The sequence below is a fragment of the Rosa rugosa genome, chromosome 6, assembly GCF_958449725.1.
Source record: "Rosa rugosa chromosome 6, drRosRugo1.1, whole genome shotgun sequence".
Taxonomy (NCBI): domain Eukaryota; kingdom Viridiplantae; phylum Streptophyta; class Magnoliopsida; order Rosales; family Rosaceae; genus Rosa; species Rosa rugosa.
In genome coordinates this window covers 22985785-23001674 of record NC_084825.1, presented here as the reverse complement: position 1 = coordinate 23001674, position 15890 = coordinate 22985785, and the positions used below count along the sequence as shown (strand labels likewise).

General features: G+C 39.3%; 2 protein-coding genes, 1 long non-coding RNA gene and 1 pseudogene across 6 annotated transcripts in view; 1 reads left to right on the top strand and 3 right to left on the bottom strand.

Annotated features, from left to right (window-relative positions):
- Window positions 1-1028: 1028 nt before the first annotated feature.
- LOC133715739 (UDP-glycosyltransferase 71A16-like) lies at window positions 1029-2604 on the bottom strand. Its single transcript, XM_062142366.1, is given in 2 exon segments — window positions 1029-1760; window positions 1762-2604. Coding segments are annotated over 2 exon segments (1413 nt in total). The 5' UTR covers window positions 2527-2604; the 3' UTR covers window positions 1029-1112.
- Window positions 2605-4127: 1523 nt separating this feature from the next.
- LOC133718847 (putative UDP-glucose flavonoid 3-O-glucosyltransferase 3) lies at window positions 4128-15520 on the bottom strand (annotated as a pseudogene).
- The window catches only part of LOC133718849 (uncharacterized), a 59083-nt gene continuing 48638 nt past the window's right edge, over window positions 5446-15890 (top strand). Inside the window, exons 1-4 of one of the 4 annotated variants that reach the window (XR_009850621.1) lie at window positions 5446-5641; window positions 9706-9918; window positions 10738-11673; window positions 11787-12969. This is a non-coding gene — a long non-coding RNA (uncharacterized LOC133718849). Of the gene's footprint in view, window positions 5642-9705; window positions 10025-10737; window positions 11674-11786; window positions 12970-15890 lie in introns of those variants that run through there. The other 3 variants (XR_009850623.1, XR_009850622.1, XR_009850620.1) reach the window with 3 other exon arrangements.
- LOC133718848 (zinc finger BED domain-containing protein RICESLEEPER 1-like) lies at window positions 7464-9355 on the bottom strand. Its single transcript, XM_062145729.1, has 2 exons — window positions 8976-9355; window positions 7464-8390 (listed from the first exon to the last, which is right to left on the bottom strand). Exon 2 carries the CDS (start codon window positions 8387-8389, stop codon window positions 7775-7777), a length of 615 nt encoding a protein of 204 aa, XP_062001713.1. The 5' UTR covers window position 8390; window positions 8976-9355; the 3' UTR covers window positions 7464-7774.

The window sequence follows — 15890 nt, the reverse complement described above, 5'->3', positions numbered from 1 at the left end:
GACATATGGGAAATCGGGATCGGGCTGGACCGATTCGTGAAGGTAAGAGAAGAGGAGTGGTAAAGATTTGGATTTTGTTGGATTTGATCAGTTTGGTTTAGGTTGAGGTTGGTATTGATAAGGATTTGGTTTGGTTTAGGGGAAGGAAAGAATCTGAGGATGGTTTGGTTAGGGATTTGGTTTGGATTTTCGCTGATTCAGAATTGTCGGTGATGAGGAAGAAGAAGACGGGGAGAAACAAAGGAGGAGAGAGAGCGTGGTAGGTAAAAAGGAAAAAGGAAAGGAAAAAAAAAACAAGAGAGAAAAGAGAAAAAAAGAAAAAGAAAAAGTAATTGAGGGTAAAATAGACATTTCAGCGTGAAATGGATGCCACGTCAGCAATTTAACAGACAATTTAGACGGAGCTCGACAGCAGGGACCAATTGGGAGGAAATTGAGAGTTCGAGGAGTTTTTAGGTGAAATTCGAACGTCAGGGACTGAAACGACGAAACCCTATAAGTATAGGGAGTAAGCAGTAATTATTTAAATTGTGACAAGCACTTGACAAGTATTTCAATGATTATGTCGAACGATAAGTGACACACTAAGACATGATTGATTCTCCACTCTTTTTCTCTTCTGAAACAATATAGCAACTAATATATGCAGTGAAATTTTGACAATCTATCTTCCTTGGCAGCCTTAAACCCTAATATTGGTGCCATTCGAGGGCAGAAGCCAAGAAGGTAGTCTTTTTTTTTTATTTATGAAAAACAAAAGGAAGGAACTACAAACCAAAACCTCTAAAACAACCACCATCTATGTCAACCAAGAATGTAGTCTTTGCTCAAAGCCCTATGTCAAAAGAGGCTCAAAGTGAAAAAGGTTTTGATAAAAAAGTGGTTATAACGGCCACTCGTTCCTACTTGCCTTACGACAAACTAGTTTGTGAAACCCTATTTCTCGACTTGTTATGGTTTGTGATCCAGTGCTATTTTTTTTTTTTAGAGATATATGCCTATATGGTTTAATTTTGGCAATACAAGAATGAAAAGCTTTAAATTTCTTTATTTTCTTCATTTGCAAATTAATTACATGTTACAACTATGATTATGATTTTTAGGATCAAAAGTTAAAGAATTATCTGATCAATAAAGTGACCTAATGAAGAGTATAATGACCCACCCGATAAAGCTTTCTTGCTCTTTTCACTCGTCGCTTTTACCTTATTCCTTTTATCACTATCCTGCTCCATCACTTGCCTTATCCCCTTCTCTATGACTTGTGCACTCAAAACCACTTGACCATCTTTCCAATAGTTCATGTCAACTTCCACGGCCAATCCCAATTCCCTCACCAGCCCAAAGGCATTCAACTGTTGTTCCGCATACATTGGCCACGTGGCAATCGGTACACCATACCACAGACTCTCAAGCGTAGAGTTCCATCCACAATGGAGTACAAACCCTCCGATCGAAGGGTGGGCCAAGATATCAATTTGCGGGGCCCAACCTATAATTTTTCCTATCCCAGCCGTCCAATCAAGAAATCCATCAGGCAAGACTGCCTTGGCATCTCCGAAATCGCTTGGGAAAGCTATCTTATCCTTTGGTGGGGGCTGACGTAGGGACCACAAGAACCGATATCCACTCTGCTCCAACGCACACGCTATCTCTTTCACCTGATCCTCAGCAAAACTTCCCATGCTCCCGAAGCACAGGAACACTACAGATAAGGGAGGCTGATCCTCAAGCCACTCCAAGATATCGGACTTTGGTTGGGTCGTCATCATTTTTCAAGTTCAGTAAGGGCCCCACCGGGTACACCGGCGGGATTTTACCATCGGAAAGAGAGTGCAAAGCATGCGACTCCAACTCCAAGAACGTGTTTACCAAAATACCCTTGGTTTCTCTAAACCTTCTTGCATGATTGAGGAATGCATTGGCGCCCTCCTTGTCTAGAAGAGCACTAGTCAAAACTCCATGAGGCAGCGGATTGATAAAACTCGGCAGAGACAGATCGGCCCCCGACTCCAAGAACTCGGAAACGTCCTTGTTTTCCTCATCACAAATGGCTTGGAGGTGTAGCAAGAACCCAAGACACGCTGCGTTGGACGTGAAGAAAACGTAAGTAGGAACCCCAAATTCATTGGCCACGTCGATCATGGTGGTGCAGAACATGTCAATGACAAACCCGGCGAGTCGAGGCTTGGACTCGGACCGAGACTCGGTGAGTTTGGTGACCACGTCTGTAACGTTCGGTTTCTGATTTTCGACAAATATTTTGAAGAAGGCGCCAGGTCCCATTCCTTGTGTGTCTATGTCCAGCTCTGGGAGGCTGATGAACTTGATGCGCGGTGAGATTGATGAGTAGTCGTCTTCTTGAGTACCTTGGGGATTGGAGTCGTCAAAGGGAAACTTCATTATGAGAATTGTGATGAAAATTTGGTCATCTCGAGTGACGAGGAGCTTTGCAATCTCGACGGTTGATACGAGGTGGCCAATACCTGGGGCTGGGATGAAGACCAACTCTCTAGGTTCCTTCATTTCGGTAAGGGTCACATATGGCTTTTTTTTTCTTTTTTTTTTTGAAAAGATGGAGTGAATATAGGTGCTAGATTAACTGATAAAGGATATATAAATATTGTAACTCAAGCAAGCATGCTTAGTTGATTGAGACCGTCTGTCTTTTACGTATGACTAATGATTCTTGGAATTCCTTATTAGTAGCTCTCAAATTCAAGTGAGGTCATGGCTCTGCTGGCATTGGAAAGGAACAGTCTCGGTGTCTCTGGGTTTTATTATATAAAAGTTCTCGTGAGTTGAACAACATGACTGGAAAGACTTGGAGACCAAGGAAAAGGACTATATCAAAATAAACTTATGTGTAGGGAACTGATGAGGAAAGCAATGTTGGATAAACAATAAATTATAAACATTCTTATCAAAAAGAAAAAATAAACTACTATTTCATATGGATTACTACAACGTACCATGAAGATGAAGTTTGATGTTGACCAAGCTAATGGTTGAAGAGCTGAACAAACAACGATGCACATGATTTCTGTCATCATGACTCACGACTATTAATCAAGGGCACGATATAATTTAATTAAAGAATTAATCAGCAAATTATTCTTACTCTATATCAAGTTTGAGGTTTTTGTTAACTGAGTTGAGACTGTCGATCTGAAAGTGCACTAAGGATGGGGCAATGTCCAGGGCGGGCTTGGTTATTATAAAATCATCAGTGATCTTCACTCCATTTCCCGCGGGTCTCCCCTAATATTCTCCATCTCCATTGGGAATGTATTAGGTTCTCAAACTCATCCTGATCGAATAAGAAGACTTCAATGAATGAAAGGATATTCATATTATCTCTTTTCCGCAACATGATAGTTAGCAAGTGCCAAAAGGAAATAATAGGGTGTGAAACCTGTTTTTTTTTTAATCGTGTGAAACATTAGTTACTAATAGTTGTAGCGGAAGAAAAAAAAAATAGCAGCAGCAACTATATATTACCATAAATAAAATTTAAGACGAGTGATCAGAATATGCTAGCTGTTGTCATCAAGTCCAGATACAAATAGGAGATTTTTGTCTATATTTCTCGAGTTGTCGCCAGGTTTATTCTTATTGAGGTTGGAGATCCATCTGGACTAATCCCAATGAGCCGCACTATTGTCATCCTTATCTAAAGCGAGTCGTTTTGAAAGTAAACAACAATTTCTCCAAAGAAAAAAAAATTGAATTTAGGTTGTTTTAAGGACGGCTCTTTGTTGCATTTTATTTTTTATTCTCCGAGGAAAGTTACCACCACCATCTACATGCACCTTATCAATATCCAGAGTTGTGCAAGAAGATCTAAATAAAACAAATGACAAGATTATCAAAGATGTATTCTTATAGACTCGATGAAGACATTAGACATGTACAAACCTAAGATAGGAATTTATAATATAGTAATATTAATGATATGAAAATATGTTTAAACCAAGTCGGTGCAAAAATTTTATATGAATAAATTATGTTGTATTATTTCATTTATTCAACTCTAAATGCATCACCAGTCATAGTAAGCAAACTTGTTCAACAAATCTACCTAGTATGTCTGAACACTTTCTACACCCCACATATAAACAAGAATTTTAAATCTGATCAATAAAATGTCCCAAGGAAGGGTATGACGACCCACCATCCATCAAAGCTTTCTTGCCCTTATCACTCATTGTTTTCACTCTCTTTCTTATATCACTGTCAAGTTTCGTTCATCACCTTTCTTATTCCTCTCTCTATCTCCTTCGTGCTCACAAGAACTAGACTATCGCTCCTGTAGCTCATATCAATTTCCACCGCCAATTCCAATTCCTTCACCAGCTGAAATGCGTTAGGTTGTTGCTCCGCGTACAATGGTCACGTGGCAACCTGCGCACCATGCCAAAGACTCTCAAGCGTGGAATTCCACCCACAATGGGATACAAATCCTCCAACAGATGGATGAGCCAAGACGACAACTTGCGGGGCCCAGCCTCTGACCATTCCAATCCCAACTGTTCGATCGAGGAACCCTTTGGGCAAGACTCTTGTGTTGTCATCGTAGTGACTTGGAAAAGCAATTCTTCCTGTGGGTGGAGGCCGATGTAAGGACCACAAGAACCTATGGCCCGCGTGCTCCAGGGCGTGGGCGATCTCTTTCACCTGGTCCTCACGCGCCAAAGCTTCCCATGCTTCCAAAGCACAAGAACACTACAGACAATAGAGGCTGATCATCTAGCCATTTCAAGATATCATACTTCTGCTTGGCCTCATCCAAATCCACACGACTTTCATTACTGTTCAGGTTAAGTAAGGGTCCTACCGGATATACAGGAGGGATCTCGGCATCAGATGAAAGAGCATGAAGGGCATGCGATTCTAGGTCTGTGAACGTGTTCACCAAAATACCCTTGGTATCTCCAAACCTTTTCATTATGTTGAGAAATGATTTCGCTCCCTCCTTCACGAATACCCTGCTAGGTAGGACTTTAGCAGTTGGCAAGGGATTGACAAAACTCGGGATGAGCAACTCAGCGTTGGAGTCTTTGAACTCGGTGCAGTCCTTACCGTCTTGATCGCGCAGCGCTTGGAGGTGAAACATTAGCCCGAGCGCGCGGCGCTGGAGGTGAAGAACATGTAGCTACACTACAGCAAAATCAGTCTTTTACGACGTGCCGCGTGCGCCGTAAAAAACCATCATTTACGTGTGCCGTCGGAATGTGTTTATTCAGGTCATTCACGGCGTGCATCTTATGTGTGCCGTAAATTTAATTATCTATTAACGGCGTCCACAAATATGTGTGTCGTAAATGAGTTATTTCACTAGTCTTTTTCGACATACTTTTTTTGTATGTCGTAAATGAGTTATAAATTTTTTTTTAATAGGAGTATATTACATTTTTTTTATTGAAAAACGAAAAACAAAAAAGAGGGATCTGATTTCAATCACTTCAAATTTGAGCTGCCATATTCTCTTCGTCTTCACCGTTCGCCTGCAAAGCTTTCAAGCTCACTTCGTCTGGCGCCAAAACCACATCTACTTCCCGCTCAAGTTCTCAAGGTTTGAGAGCTCAGTAATGGGAACTCTGAGCTCAGGACCAGTCTCTCTCTCGTTTTTACTCTCTCGGTAATTTCATTGAACACTTCTCTGCATCTTCGATTTCCTGCTTTAAATTCTCAGTAGCTCTTCTCTCCTGCATTTTGTTGATTCACCTTTTCGTTTCGAATTCCAAATAGTATTAGTGTTTCAGCTCGTTTTAAATTTCTTGTTGATTTTGCAATTCGATTAGGGTTTGATTGTGTGGAATGATTGGTAGAACTAAGTGAGGGCCAAGTTATCGCGTATTGTAACATCGATCTCAACCACGACTCGGAGACGTAACCGTTGATACCCAAACCGGAAAACCCAGCTCCACCTCTCAAACTCTTTCTCCTCTTCAACTCTCTCTCTTTGCCCTGCATCCTCTGAAGTAGAGTAAGATCATCATCAATATCATGGCAAGACTCCTCATCAACATCAACATCAACATCAACATCATCCTCTAATGTGCTAGGAGCATCTCGTATCTCACTCCACATCCAATCACGAGCACACATTAAAGCCTCCACTGTGTTTGAGTGAAGTCGGTTCCTATGCGGGCTCACAATCCTTCCACCAGTACTAAATGTCGACTCTGAGGCAACAGTAGATACAGGAATAGCTAGAATGTCACGAGCAACCTTATACAAAGTAGGATATTTCATCCCACTTGTCTTCCACCAGTATAAAATATCGAACTCCTTATCATTTATCCTCGGTAAAACGACCTCCTCCAGATACCTATCCAAGTCAGACTTGTCATTATCCTTGCTAGAGTCAAAAACATAAGCATCATAAGCATCCATGTTATCATCCCCCAAATCATCATCGCCTGGCCTTGAACTTTCAAACATGGACGAGTTATCAGATACGTGAGATACAGCACATGCGTTATACTCCTTGACCAAGTCATAAGCAAGCCTCTTGACTCTCTCAATTTCTAATGCAGCTCTATAAGGATAAATTTGCTTGAAGTAAAATTCAATCAACTTCAGCTTATATCGAGGATCTAAAATAGTGGCAACGGCAATTGTTCCAATCACGCTCCAATACTTGACAAACTTTTCATCCATCTTCTTTGCCATTTCTTCCACTTCATTTATGTCAGACTCAAGCCACTTAGATATAGCCAACTTAATGTTGCAAATCTTTGGGAATAACAGGTTGGCTGTGGGATACTTGGTACCAGATAGCAGTTCAGTCGTCTTGTAAAACAATTGCAGCTTTTCAGCAATCACTGTCACGAGATTCCAGTCATTTTCAGTTGGCACATCCTTATATCCCCTAGTCTTTAAAGCTGGAAACACTGTCTTATACTCCAATGCTGTCTGCAACATCAAATATGTGGAGTTCCATCTCGTCTTACAATCAAGTATCAACTTCCTATTACATGCAACATCCAATTGGCGAGCTGCCTTAGCAAACGTTTCTTCTCTCTTTGGGCCACCGGTCCAATAAGCAACACTAGACCTAATGGTCTCAATACTCTCCCGAATTACATCCAAACCATCCCTAACTATCAAATTCAATATGTGTGCACAACAACGCATATGCAATAACTTGCCACCAACCAACAATGAATTTGATCTCAAAGTCACAAGAAGTAATTCAATCATGGCATCATTAATGGTACAATTATCCACAGTTAACGTTGATAAGTTACGATGGATATTCCAACTATATAAACACTCCATCAATACCCTATGAAGTGTATCTGCATCATGTGGACAGGGAACATATACAAACCTGTATAACAGTAAGTTACTTATTAGAACTTATATTAATCAAAACAAGTACCATGATTAACAAATTTGTATATACAAATTTATTAATGTTAATAAGCAGTACCATTATCTGAAGAAACAAGGGCCATGCACGTGCATATATTTATCATTGATCAAATGGCAATGTCAGGGCCCCATTCCTATATATCTGGTGCACCCATTCTCAATCCTAATTACAATTCACAACACATGGTTCATCCCCATCCATATACCCAGTGAACTCTCTCAGACCAATTCAAATCAGCAAGACAGATATACATGTTATTCATATACTATTTAAATTTAAATATCAGTACAAGACAGATATACATTCCAGTAACTAAGCAATATCAATACAAGACAAAGATACATTTCAGTAGCTAAGTAATACAACAGCAACACTAAAAAAGAGTAGAAATCATATATACCTCAAAAGTCGACTCTGCAAGTTCCAAGAATCATCAATAAAATGCGATGTTATGGCCATAAATCCTTTCTTTTGATTACTTGCAGTCCACATGTCTGTAGTGATTGCAATTCTACTTCTATTCATATGTATAAGCTTCATTGTCTTTTCTTTCTCGAATTCATAGATCTTCATAATCTCCTTCTTGATTGTGTTTCTACATGGAACCCTAAAGGAAGGTTGTAATGCATTAGAATACCTCCTGAACCCGAGATGCTCAACCATCGATAATTGGTACTCATGCAAGATGATCATATTGGCAAGCTCAGTCTTTGCATTACTCTCATCAAAATAACCAAATATGACTGTCCCCTCGCTCCTTGTTGATTGGGGCTTTAGTCCTTTACATGATTTAACATGTAAATTCAAGGAATTAGTTCCATTTGAAGACTTTGCACTTAGGATCTTGCCGCAATGCTTACAAATTGCTTTCTCTTCCCCCTTGATCACTTTTACTTCAAAATTATCCCATACTGCTGCTTTCCTCTTTCTTTTGCGTGGAACACTTTGTTCCACATCCTCATCCATTATTTCATTATTAGCACAGCTATATGACATATCTTCCATACTGCAAGAAGTAAAATAGCATTCAAAGGATGGTGATTTTAGAGTTATTTAGAATAAACATAATGCTGAAATTTTTGAGATATTCAGAAATATTATTAAGCTAGGTAAAATACCAAAAATACTACAGATGTGGAAGACATTATAACATCTCAAAACAGTAACTACGAACTTAAATATTAGTCACTAGTTATATGAATTCTGGTACTTCATTTGCTCAGTCACAGAAGCCGCTACCAGATGCAAACAATACACTTCAAACATTTCAAAAATCTAGCTGTACCTCCAAATCAAATTCCCTTCTTCTACTAGAATATCTCATTCAAATTCAAGTTAACAAAACCCAGAATCCCTTTGCAAAAATTAACACAGAATCAAACTCCATTCAAACAAATCTCACAATCAAAAGCCAAAACGCAAAAGCACTTGCTCAAATCCACAAAACTACGATCTTTGATCCCAATATGCTTAACCAAAACAAGAAAAACCACATGAATCGCAAAACCCACTTCCTGAAAATCAAATCAAGCATGGCAAATTGCATATATACCGAAATAGATACAGATATAAGAGAGAAGGAAGCGAGTACCTTAGAGAAACTTGAGTACGAGTTCAAAGCTGGTGAGAGCCTAGATGGAATAGAACCCTAGAAATCCACCTCGTTTCCGCCGACGATATCCACCACGACCTCAATCCTAGATGCCGGAGTAGCCGATCTCCGGCGCGACTGCTGGGTCGAACAGAGAGAAAAGAGGAGATCGCGTTTTGGAGATCGCGGGTGAATAGAAATGGGTATTGGGTAAAATTTTAATACCCGTGGGTAACACCCATACCCACCCTTTTTGATATGGGTATTTTATCAAATACCCGTACCCACCCAAAACTCATAAACGGGTACCCATACCCGTAAAAAAATACCCAGAAGGAATAATTACCCGTGGGTACCCATACCCGTGGGTTAAAATGCCATCCCTAGTTGCTTCCGATTCGGTTCAGCTCCATTTTGATCTGTAATTTCGCTTTTCCTTGTATGCTAGGGTTTTTCTCAATCATAGCTTCTCTAATTCCAGCGGTGAATTCTAATACCGAATCCTTCATTTTAACAATTTCATAGCAGATGACGGTTTAAATTACGCAACTGTTTGTGTGAATTGATGTATTGATTGACTGAATTGGTTTCTGAAACTGCGATAATTTTTATGAACTGATTTGATTGTGTATGCTAGATTGGTTGCGAATTGCATTGAATTGTGATTTTAGTTTGGTGTTGATATGGTTGGGTTTTGGAAGATGGAGGTTTTGATTGTGTTTATGTACAGGGGATCACATGAGCCACAAGCTCAGCCACGTCCCGAGGATGCTCCAGCACAGCAGTCCTATTATCCTCACTCTATTAACTCCCCGAGCTCTTCTCGTCCTTTAACTCCGAGTTGAACCTCTTCTTCTTCCAATTTGAGTTCTAGGGGTAACTCCCCGTCACCTGTTTCTCCCACTGAAGCTGCCGGTGTTATTGCTTCTTTGAAGGACAAAAGGTAGGGATCCTGGTGCTACAGATAACTATTGATTGTATATAAATAATGGTTTACTCATAGCACAGTTTTTTTAATTCCATGATCCTCATTATTCACCGTCTATTAAGTTCATGTTTCTAGGTTGGTGTATATCTACTTGTTGCTTCTTGTGCATTAGATTAGATAATCTGCAAATGCTTGTTCAGTCCTTTTGTTGCCATCCCTTATTGATTGTTCTGGGGTAGTTGTAAGTTTTGTTTGAACTGGTTCATGACTTGAAATTGAGAACATACCTCAGAAGGTTTTGATAGACTGAAGAATGTTGAAAAGTAGTAGATAGAAGGAAACAGTTTGTATTTATGCCCGGGCACAAAAGCTTAGAAATTAGGTTTATTTGAATTGTTAATTATTAAAAATTACATGGATTGCACACGCAATGCATTTCTAATTTGAGGGCAGTTCATGTAGAAATAGAAAACGTAAGTGTGTGTAAGGGGATGAAAGTTGGATATGTTGGTAATGCATACAGAAAGTTTTTTTAAAAATCAATTATTTAAATCATCTATTCAAGACTCTTCACTTAGTATGCTATGGACTCTGTTTGGTTTAACTTTCCCACTTGATGATTGATACTCTTCTCAGTATATTATAGAGTAGAATTAACAGGTTAATGATATATTTATAGTAAGTAATAACTTGGGGGTTTAAATTCTTTTACACATTTATTATACTTTGGTAACTTATATAGTTTGATCTTATTACACATTTATTATACTTTCTTATTTTCGTCTTATGAGTAATATATTTGTTGTCTAAGTTCATGCATTTTCATCTTACCAGAAGTTGTCAGCATAGTAAATGTGGTTGCTCTAATGTTGCTGCATTGTTGATGGGGGACATAAGTAGCAGAATCTATTAGAGGTTTAAAGGTATATAGGAGACATGTTAAAAGTGGGATAGATACTTAGATGTCATATGCTTTTGTTAATCAATGCCTAATTCATCATGGAAATTCTAATGCTGATGGAACAGGAATGTTTCATGATTTTCTGGTCTAGTTTTATTTAGTCTTCAAGCTTTTCTAAACTATATCCTAGATTCCTAGATGAATTGATACTGATCAGGATGAAAAGATGAGCTAATTTGTTCTCTTGTCATCAAGCTTTGTTCCTAGTGTTGAATCTTTCTCTGTAGAAGCCAAGATTGAATACAGGGGTTTAGAAATTGTCATGTTACTGTGGATTATGGGGTTTAGAAATTGTCCAAAAATTTGAGGTTTTTCTGTAACTGGGTTTTGCTAATATGGGTTTAGTGTGATAGTTTGGTTGTCAAGAAAGTTTTGAGAAGGAAATGGCTTGGTATTTTCAATTATGCTTCATGATTTGAGTAAAGAAACAAATTCTGGAAATGACAATTGTGGGGGTGGGACTGTGGGGAGGGTTATTGTGTGTAATATGCTAAATTTGAACTTTGATTTTGACGTGAGCAGTTTAAAGATTTGTTTTTATTAGATCATGTCTTTTCAAAACTTGTCCAATTTGAATATAACCTTCAATTGGCGAATAGATAGAATGAACAATTCTTCAGTTCTTGATGAAATTTGGTCATTTATGTTTGAATTGTGTTTATAAGAGCCCTTTAGTAGTATAATCTTGGATAATGGGGTTACTGTGGATTATGCTAAATGTCCAATGTTAGAAATTGTAAATGGAATGGGGTTGTTAGGATGAGATAACAATGGTGGAAGGTGCAATCTGGAATGCTGATAACCTTAAGGTAAAAGCAAAGTTCTTGTGCTCTTGGTTATTTGTTTCGACTTTTATGGATTATTCATTTGTACTGATTGAAGAGCCGACTTCACTAATGCTTGTAATTGCTTGTCTTTGTAGGCTCTATGATGTACGCTTGAACAAAACTATGCCCACAAGTCATGGTCAGGTCAACAGCCCATGGTGTCCAAATAGAGGAATTTCCAATCCGGATTCCTTTGTGAATTGCATGGTATCGTTCCAAAATGATGCTCGCAACACCAACCATGTCTACGTGACACATCCCCTGAAACTCGGTTCAAAGTATGAACCACTATTACTATTAGTCCCACTTCAAATAACCATTATGATTCTAGGTATTCGGAGACGACCCAAAGCTATAGTCGCTCGTCTCGTTCACTTAAGCACGGAATCGAACTCCGTTCTCGCACCTTAAACCCTGCTCCAACAAACTTACTGGCATCGAGGAAGAAATAACCACAACATTTCCTCGAATTATACTTCGTAGCACAACTCGAAATTGTAGAGTAGTCTTACTCTACCATCAGTAGGGAAATGTGCAAAACATGCGACCAATCCGCTATGCAACAAAAACCCTAGGAAGTCGGTGTACAAGAGGCATAACACCTAAAGGAACATCATCTAGACATGTACCTTACACACTTAATGAATACATTAGCATCGAAGAGTAAACGATGGGGAACCGCTGCAGTCGGGCCATCACTTGGGAGGTACTGTGTAACATCAAGCATGTAAGGTAACAGGATAGAAACAAGACTACAGAATCTGACAACCTAATGCTTTGATACCAACTGACAGGACTCGCCCTGAATTTCACCCTGAAATTCGAAGTGACCCTGCGGGGTCCACTTTAGAAGAAATTCTATCAAAAATTTAGCAGAACTTCCCTTAAAAATGGACTATCCAAAACCTGTAGAAATACATTTACACTTCTAACCATCCATCCTTATTCTCTTGGAGCCACCCTGCTCCCCAAATTACAACATCGTCCAATTCACATAACACAAAAAGCAACTTGAATAACATTAATCCCACAAGTAATCAGAGCAATTCTAATAGAAAGGTAAACAAGGAAAACCTAATTCAAAGGCAAACGCGGAAGCCATGCTGTTGACTATGCCTCAACTCCATGTATGCCCGACCTCAACTAATTTCGCCTGCAAACTGGGCATTTGAAACTGAAGGGCCTAGGGGAAAGTAATTGAGAAACACGTCAGCGTGAGTGGACAAAAATAAACAACTAAATAAATAATTTAAAAGAAATGAAGTTGTATTACTTTCCCACGGATTTAAATTCATAAAACTTCGATGCATGCAACGTTTATAAAACGTAGTTCTTTAAATTCAAAAATCTCGTGAAAACATACCAGCCCTGCTGGTTAAGAGAAATCGGACTAGTCCCGCTAGTCAAGTAATAATAGGATATGGGGAAGAAGAAATCACCATACGGGTAAAGGAGCCCCTTAGGCTCTACCTACCCTCGACTACCACCCACACATAGATTGTGTGAGGAGGAGAACTAATAACCTCGACTACCACTCACATGAGAAGGAGAATAAATCACCTCAACTGCCACTCACAAACACAAAGTAAGTGAGGAGAAGACACAATCCGAACGACCCGAGTATGGTGAGGAAAACAATCGAAAACCAGTAAATCCATAAAGCTTCCCCAATATCTCACGAGAAAAATAAGTATATTCTAATGACGTGGCCCTGCATGCCAAAATATTCTCAAAATCATAACAAATAGGCGAGATCAAATTATAAATCGTAACTCAGAAACAAAACTAAATCCACAATCATCAATGAGGCATTCCCAATGCCAAAACCGAAAGTCGATGAGTAAATAAGAAAAATATCTCCATCGAAATCCCATTTCGAAAATCTTTTTAAAATCTCAAATCGACGAATGAAAATATAATATGAAATTCCGGAAATCACCTCGGAAAAATAATTCGTCGAATGTCATTATAAATCATAAATCCAAATCCGAGCATAGAAAACTCTCGTTCTAAAATCATGATGGAATATCCGATCAATATTTCAAATAAATATTCAAAACCAAATAATATCCGAAACTAAATAATATGCTCAAAGGATAATATGATAATTAAATAAAGCATTAATTTAAGAAACAACACATGCATCATTGTTTAAAACAAAAGTCCACTCACAGTACTATTCAGTATTCAGGCGATCACGCATACGAGTTCCTTCGTCGAGCAATAACTCGGTACGTCGCCCTATACACAATTATTTTCCGTGAATAACTATTCAACAATTAAATACGATTCCCAAAATCAAATCCTCATAAATCATCTCTCCACTTCTTCTCGGATTCAACCCAAATTTTACCTATAATACCAATTCGTTATCTTAAAGGTTCCAAGTCAGAACCGAGAGATATCCGACGGTCGGACTCTCGTAAATCGATAATCGAAATCCTAAATTTCCAAGAATTTATAATCGATTCAAAACTTCCCTAATCTTCACCAAACTTCATATTGCTCTACATCATTTATAGGATTTAATAGGCTAAAAATTGAAATTAGAAAGCTGCCCTACACGCCTCCACGCGCGACCTACAGTGGCGGCGCGTGGGGCCCATGCGCCGGCGGCCACCAAATTTTGGCAGCAGCAACATCACAACAGACCCAACAATTTTCTCAACTACATCACATTCCAATTTTACCTTAAAGCACTCGAAATTGGCCGGTGAAGAAAACCCAGAAAAACCTCCGAAACCCTAGAACTTGAAATCGTCGATTCGACCTCCACACTGCAAATTGAAGTGAATGGCCTTGGGGGAAATAATCACCGGCTTGAGGTGCCCATACTGTCCCAATTTGGTGGTCGGAAACGGCCGGAAATGGCTGAATCGCCGGAAAAGCTCAAACTGCCCCTGTGAGGTTCCTTGCTTCGATTCGGGGTTTTCCGGCCAAATCGCCGAAACCCAAGGGCACTAGCGTCAAGAGGAGGAAGAGGCGATCATGTGGTGGCCGGTTGCCTACCGGTTGATGGCCGGACGGCGGTGAATAGAAGGGAAGAAGGAGAGAGGCCGACGCGGGGGAAAGAGGGAGAGGAAGAGAGAGAAAGTCGGGTTAGGTTTCCGAAAATGGAAACCTACCACAGTAACTTTCTATATATATAGAAAGTTATCGTAAATAGTAACTTCCACATTTTAGGCCATAACTTTCACATACGAACTCCGATTTTTACGTACCACATATGCACACGCTCGGTTTAACGTCCTCTACAACTTCCATGAAGAACATTTTCTCAAATTTTGACCTGAACAAAAAGTCATCTTTTAGGGCCCCCTAAAAGTACCGAAACGACAGTAAAAGTGAAAGTAAAAGTCGTTTACAGTCCAAATGACTAGTAAATAGGTAAATTCAGGTTCGGGACGTTATAGCTAGGAACCCCAAATAGCTAGGAACCCCACGTCGATCATAGCCACACAGAACATGTCGACGACAAACCCCCGCAAGCCGAGTCTTGGACTCGCAGAGTTTTGTGATGGCATCTTTAACATGGGGTTTCTGACTTTCAACGAAACCGATCAAGCTATTGCGGACACTGCCTTCCGTATGGTCCACATTGACATGTGGGAGGTTTATGAACTTGAGACGCTGTGATATGGGAGAAGAAGAGTCTGCAAATGACTCGACATAAGCATCAGTGCCTTTGGAAACAGCCGGAAACTTCATGATGAGGACAGTGATCAAGAGTTGGTCGTCTAGAGACAGAAGGAACTTTGCAATCTCAAGTGGAAACAAGGTGGCCTATACCAGGGGATGGGATGAACATGAGTTCTGTAGGTTTCTCCATTTTTGGGAGATTGAGATTCTTCTGAGCTAGCTAACATGTTTCGGGACTAGGTACTTAAATATATGATTTTCTTTCTTCGGAAACAATGTATGAGTGATGTCATTGCTTTGCTCACTTGCTAAAGTCTATTTCTAAGTGAATTATGTCATTGAACACAATAAATTAACTCATCTGTCATCAGTAAAATGAAGTTTCGTAAGTCATTGTTTTAAAATCGAGGTTGAAAGATTGCAGACAATGCTATTTAATTTCACATGATTTGACTTGTCTTTGTTGAAGATATGTTTATTTTAGCAAATAATCAGTTTCAATGATTGTTATATCCCGGCTAGTTTTGATTAGTCTCCTCGTATTTTTAAGTCTATATTGA